This window comes from Prionailurus viverrinus, chromosome F2 (assembly GCF_022837055.1).
Source record: "Prionailurus viverrinus isolate Anna chromosome F2, UM_Priviv_1.0, whole genome shotgun sequence".
NCBI lineage: Eukaryota > Metazoa > Chordata > Mammalia > Carnivora > Felidae > Prionailurus > Prionailurus viverrinus.
Window position 1 is genome coordinate 34,354,609 of NC_062578.1, and position 6,815 is coordinate 34,361,423.

General features: G+C 37.4%; 1 protein-coding gene and 1 non-coding gene across 7 annotated transcripts in view; one reads left to right on the forward strand and one right to left on the reverse strand.

Moving 5' to 3' along the window:
* Positions 1 to 3,945, forward strand: part of WWP1 (WW domain containing E3 ubiquitin protein ligase 1) — a 136,815-nt gene extending 132,870 nt beyond the window's left edge. For all 6 annotated transcript variants that reach the window (XM_047841806.1, XM_047841805.1, XM_047841809.1 and 3 more), the window contains one exon: positions 2,377 to 3,945. In XM_047841806.1, the coding sequence (XP_047697762.1) occupies positions 2,377 to 2,476 (100 nt within the window). In that variant the 3' untranslated portion in view covers positions 2,477 to 3,945. The remainder of the gene's footprint in view (positions 1 to 2,376) is intronic.
* Positions 1,147 to 1,250, reverse strand: LOC125156833 (U6 spliceosomal RNA). Its single transcript, XR_007148808.1, has one exon. It is a non-coding gene; the product is annotated as a U6 spliceosomal RNA (small nuclear RNA).
* Positions 3,946 to 6,815: the final 2,870 nt, after the last annotated feature.

Consider the following 6,815-nt stretch of genomic DNA (forward strand, 5'->3'; position numbering starts at 1 on the left):
GAGATCTGAGGTGGAAGAAAGGGAAAAGGTGAGGATTTAATTCAGATCAGTGGAATACAGTTAACGGTATTGGGATGAGAATTTGTATGAACATAGATCCCGAGACACCAGAGTTTAGTAGTGACAAAGGTAAACACTGCTATGATCTATGGGCGGAAGTCTTGATAATTCTCGGAATGAGTTCTGCTGTTCTCTCCAATGCTTTGCTTATTGAGGTGGCCACTTTCAGAGCAGAGGCTGTATACACTGGTATAGAAAACCAACAGTCCATTGCAAAAGTATTGGTAGGGTCTTCCATTTTTATAGGTTAAGTAGAAGTATCAAATTTGACTCAGCTGGAACTAAAACAAAAGCTAAACTAAAACAGTATTCTGATATCTATATAGTAAGTACCCTCTAAGATGAAGAGATTTTGGTGTGTCTCTGTCCTTTGGCTGGTGTCTTAAAATAGAACCCTGTTTCGGATGTTTCCAAGTAATGTACTTTCTTATGTAGTTAACTCAACATTTACTAAATGAAATGGATAAGTGTTAAAAGAGTAGGGATGACTGCCCCTCATGGGTGTTAGAACATAATGGAAGAAACTAGTCAGTCATAATACACAGCAAAGAAAATGCTAAAAGCAAAATAAAAAGAGCTTATGGAGAGGAGAATTGTTAAGTCTGTATAAGATGCTCAAGGAGAATTCTTGGAGGAAGTTTTAGCATTTGGACTGCTTCTTAGTGAATTAGTATTTTCATATCGGGAAAAAGGTATTCCCGATCGTGAGAGAGCCATAAGAGCATGTCGTGAGGGGCGCCTGGGTGGCTCAGTCGGTTAAGCGTCCGACTTCAGCTCAGGCCATGATCTCGCGGTCCGCGAGTTCGAGCCCCGCGTTGGGCTCTGGGCTGATGGCTCAGAGCCTGGAGCCTGCTTCCGATTCTGTGTCTCCCTCTCTCTGCCCCTTCCCCGTTCATGCTGTGTTTCTCTCTGTCTCAAAAATAGATAAAACGTTAAAAAAAAAAAAAAAGCATGTCGTGAAACAGAAAAGCATGTGATATTTTGGGAAAATATTAAATTAATTGATGGGGGGCTATACCAAACAGCTTCCTTCCCCCATACCTTCAATCCATAGTAATTAGAAAACTAAGAGGGGTTTTTTTTGTTTTTGTAATGGAAGGCTCCATGAATTTGTGTTGTCATTCTTGTGCAGGGGCCATGCTAACCTCTGTATAGTTCCAATTTTAGAATAGCACAACAAAGGTTTTTTAAACTGGCAAGTCTTTTTTATGAAAGGACCTCTGGCAGTGATGTAATAAGGCTAGATGGGTTGTGGAGAAGTCAGGAAAAAAGTGGATGCAAGATCAGTAGACAGGAAATTTTGATGGTCCATATAAGAGATGTTGGGGAAGTAGAGACACACACGAGTGCAGTTGCCAACACAAACGATCTGGATGGAAGAGATACAGAGATTCAGTAAAGAGAAAGAATTTGGCAAAGGCTATATTTGAAAGATGTAAGAATTAGAAAGTGACTGGTTGTCTTAATATAGGACTGTATTGAAAAATTTTTTATTGACTTCAGCTATCAGTGTGACGGGGGCATGGGGGAGAAAAGGTACGTGGTCTGTTTAATTGCTACCGTTAATAGATTTAACTTTTCATACAAAGAGAATAAAATGGTGTTCTCAGGCCATTTTTAATTGGCTGCCTTGTTTCAGAAACTCAAAAGGCTCTTGATTATTAAGTTTCCTGACTCTTAAGCAGGAGTGGAGACAAGGGCAGAGGGAGAGTAGTAGGAGGGAACCTAGATAATCTATAGAAATCTTCCATGTGAGAAAATGAAAATACAGAATGGTTTTACCTACATTAGAGCTGTTTCACTAGATAGAGGGGAAACTAAAACCCTAGACCCTCCCTCTACCCAAATCTTAATCCAGCTAAACAGAGCAGCGAATTCTTTTAAGTATGGCAGGAATGGAAGCACTAAAGTATGTATTTGTTTACTGGCTTCCCTCCCCCGCCCCGAATTATAAGTTCCACAAGGATAGGAACTTAGTTTTTTATCATTCTATCACCAGCTCCTGGACAAATATCTGATATATAATAGATTCTTAATAACTGGTAAGTGAATGAAATAAATGGACTTAAAAACCGAAGAGAAGTTAGAGGGACTTATGACAACTTGCAATGTCAGTTTTTTCTGGGAAATGTTAAAATATTTTTATGAGTAAAAAATCTGTATGTGTTAATATAATAGTAAATTGTTAGAATACCTCTGGCAAAATTTTTAGATCTCCTCTATCCAGTTTGTCAAATGTGCTTTAAACAATATTGTATTAGAAATCTTTTCAGAGTTTGTTTTATTAAAAACACATCTGTTTTTGTTTTTGTTCAGTTTTAATCGCTTGGATCTACCACCATATAAGAGTTATGAACAACTAAAGGAAAAACTTCTTTTTGCAATAGAAGAGACAGAGGGATTTGGACAAGAATGAATGTGGCTTCTTGTCTTGGAGGAGCTCTTGCATTTAAATACCCCAGCCAAGAAAAATTGCACAGATAGTGTATATAAACTGTTCATTCTGTACAGTGAATTTTCTGAACCTCTCAAAGTATAAATGTTTTCCGTTCTTCCACAGAAATATGCAAAACAGTTCATCCTTTTCTACTTTATTTATTGTTCCCTTGAAGTGACTGACTAGGAAAAAGATCATCCTTAAATTTTGAAGCAAGCAAGAGACTTTATTAAAAAATAAGTATATATCTATATAAGCATATATGATAATGGCTCTAGTTTTATAGAGCTCTGGGTATATTAAACATGACAGCCGTTCATTCAAAAATAATCTGGATTTGCTTTACCTTGTTTCTATTATCCAGAGAAAAAAGTACAAATTGCTTCATGATCTTCTCCCTTACTTAACACCTCCTGAGGGTGTTTAGTTGCATGGCTGTTCAGGAAGGTATTAAGGGCTTAGGCCAAATCTTACTTTGAGTATGTTAAAAAAAAAATGCTGCTGGCTTTTCTGAAGACAGGCATTTGAACCTGTCAATTTGTTTTAAATAAGTACAATAGTTGAAAAATTTCCCTCTTTGCTATATCACTAATACAAAGTAATGAATGAAACCCTAACTTAAATGTAAGGCACATACTAGATCCAAAGCCATTTAGTTTATTCTAGAGATTGGAAAGAATTCATTAGGCAGCAAAGAGGTTTGTTTACATGTTACTTTGGGATGCTAGGTATTTGTGGAGTTAAAAAGAATCAGGTACTTATGTACTTTTGTTTTTAAATCTGTGATGTTCTTTAAATTTAACTCATAATAAATTGATGCGGTTTGATACTTAGGAACATATAATAAGGTAATGTGAACAATTTTGCTTTTGTGTTCAAAGTTTTGGTTTTATAAAACTGGATGGACTGAAGAGTTGTGTAAGCATTTGAACACTCAAATGAGTCTATTTTCTATTAGTGTTCGAATATCTTCATTCCTCTTAAATTCATGAAAATTTTATCTGAATTATATAAGCATATTAAAAAATCTTTTGGTTCCCCATCCCCCTTTTTACACAGATTATTTTTGTCCTAATAACTTTTTAATTTTTCATTATCAAGGGCATTTGCTGAACTACAAAGATGTATAACAAATTAAAATCTGATGTGAATGATATTAATGCTATTTTAGCAAACTGGGCTTCCTTACTAATACAGAAATTTTAATTTCCATTTGTATCATTTCAGTATGCAGTGTAAATTTCATTCAGTTTTTTATAACGACGGAACGGACATCTTACAATGTTATGTGTAACATATTTAACTGCTAAGTACATACGGAAAATACTATACAATTTAATTTCCCTAAACAGTTTTTGTTTTGCCAAAATTTTATTTTTCTACATATTAGATTGTGTTCTGCACTTCAGAGTTCATAGTAAAGATGAAATAAAGGCAGTGATCCACTATGTTGAATAGACTCCTTTCCCAAATCCTAGTCTGACACTGGCTATTTTGAAGCATAAGGAATTAAAAACAAATGCTAATGTATATGGCATTATGTGACAGAGGGTGACCAATCTTCAAAAGGGCTAAGTTACACCATAGAAAGCACCACTGCTGAATGAATTTTGCCATGACAGAAGTTCTCGAACATCATTCAGTGGAGGTATGTGAGAATACAATTAGCAGATTTGACTGAAGACAGGCTTTCAGGGTGCTGAACCTCTATCCTTTCTTCAGGTAAGAAATTAGATGACACTACACAGAACCCACAGACCAAACCAGCTTTCTGAAAAAAAGCTATTTGGGAGAACTTATTAGGGCCTTCTACCTTTCATACCCAATTGCAGAAATCCAGGCCTACAGGCAGGATTTATTATGTCTTGATTTATGTATACAGTGGCAGTGAGAGAAACCAAAGATGTAGCCATCTCTCACCTTTTCCCCTGTCTTCCCATCCTGGTCCTGTGCTGCACTAGACAGGCTCACTATGCCTGAAATGAAAAAACAGGCAAAAACAATGAGGCTCAGAGACAGATTCATAGTTATTTCATTTCAGCAAAACTTAACGGCACCACCAAACTGAGCCTGGTGAACGGATTACAGGAACAATAGTTTCATCAATCAGATTAGCTATCTTCCAAGGAGAGCAGCTACAAGGGTATTTTGGTTTTAGTGCTTCCTAGGCAGTTTAAGCTCAGAGAGTTATTAATAAACCTTTTGCGCCTTGCAGCCTTCAGTTAACCACCCACCTTTTCTCTTCAAAACTAGATAGGGTGGTATGTGTCAAAATACCACTAGGCAATTTTGCTTTTGTTAAAAATGACCCCTGACTGGTAAGTTGCATCTGGACTGGGAAATCTCCAGATACTTGATGCTGCTGTAAGGTCATTTTCTGAAATGTTAGGAGTCCTGACATTGACTTTCTGGCTAGCTGTGGTTCCTATCCTTATAGCTTTCTGAGTAAACTGGTGCCACATGAAGCCTTTTGCAGACTTTGAGTCTGAGGGTTTGGTTTAACCTAAGAAGATCCCCTGGTGAACCTGCAGAAGTAAAAAAATCTTCTCGTTGAAATATGTAGGAGAACAAAGGTCTTATAACACTCCCAGTTTTCTTAATCCATTTATCTTAAAAGCCAAACTTAAGATATTAACTGGGGATTTGGACATCTCAAGGGAAAAGCCCGGACCATATCAGAGCAGCTCACGAAGGCTCCTCTGTACCAAGTGTATTCTCCTCAGTCACAGGATAAAACACACTTTTCACTGCTCTCAGAGGGCAGTGCAATGGACCAGAACAGGGCATTCATTCAAATGGTGTCATGGCCCTTGACAAAGTAATCCACCCCTATTTTTTCTTCCCAACAATGCCCTGGCACATAGTCCAAAATAAATTTTACGGTGAATGTCACATGAAAGCAAAACAATACCCTCCCAAATAATGTAGTACTAAAAAGACACATCAAAAAGTGGGATCTCCTAAATTCCAAAATTTCTCTTCCTAATCTCAACCAAGAACTCAGATAATACCATTTAAAAATATTTACTGATTGGGGCGCCTGGGTGGCTCAGTCGGTTAAGCATCTGACTTCGGCTCAGGTCATGATCTCACAGTTCATGGGTTTGAGCCCCGCGTCGGGCTCTGTGCTGACAGCTCAGAGCCTGGAGCCTGTTTCAGATTCTGTGTCTCCCTCTCTCTCTGCCCCTCCCCTGTTCACTCTGTCTCAAGAATAAACAATTTTTTTTAATATTTACTGATAAATCCTTTACATGTTCTCTTTCATCGTCACAACTCCCTAAGGTTGGTGTGTCTGCTTTTTCTTTGTTGTGGTGATGCTTATAGGTAAGAAAGTGCATCTGAAAGAAGTCATTTTTACAAAGTCCATAGCTAGTTCACAATCTGTGATTAAACACTCGGGAAAATTTTGCTAACAAGTTAACAGAGCTTTCAGATTTTTTATAGAGTAGCTACTTTTCAAATCCATATTTATTCTCAATCCTCAGAAGAACGAAATTAGGATACCCACAAGAAGAGGTAATTATAATCACCAACAGCCCATGTCTATAATATGTTAAGAATACTGCAAACATCTGTCCACATGCGTGTGGGGAAATCATCTCAAACTAGCAATCACGTCTGGAACATACACAAGAACAGTTAAGTGGGGACTGCACAGGAAGAAGAATAAATGGGGTCCTAGGGTTTTTTCCCAAAAGTAGTAGGTCTCACTGGGTGAGGAAATGCCAAGAACCACTGTAAAACCTGGTGAATCAAACTCCTGGAAAGTCAAAAAGTAGAGACAAAGTGCACATAAATCAGAATCTTAAGAGCCATACCACATCTTGGAGAAGTGAGCTTATCCCTTATTATTAGAAGGAAGATAATAGCTCTATAAATTAGACCCAGCAACCACACACTCCTGGGTATGGATATAACTTGTACCTAATGTTCATAGGAGCCAAAGATTGGAAACAGCCTAAATACTCTTCAGTGAATGGTTAAACAGGTACACTAAATACAGTGAAATAGAATCAACAGTGCAAAGGAATCAACCACTGACTAGATTTAGATCTTAAAGGAATTAGGTCAAATGAAAAAAACCAATTCTCAAAAGGTCACATACACTATGATTCCATTTTATGACACTCTTGAAGACAAAATTATAAAGGAGATTAGTGGTTACCAGGATTAGGGATGGTGGTAGGGAGGGAAGGTGGATGGGTGTGACCATAAAAGGATAGCACTAGAGTTTTTTGTGACTTGGTGGAACAGTTGTATAGCTTGATTGTAGTGTCAGCTAAAAATCTACATGTGACGTAATTACATAGAACACACA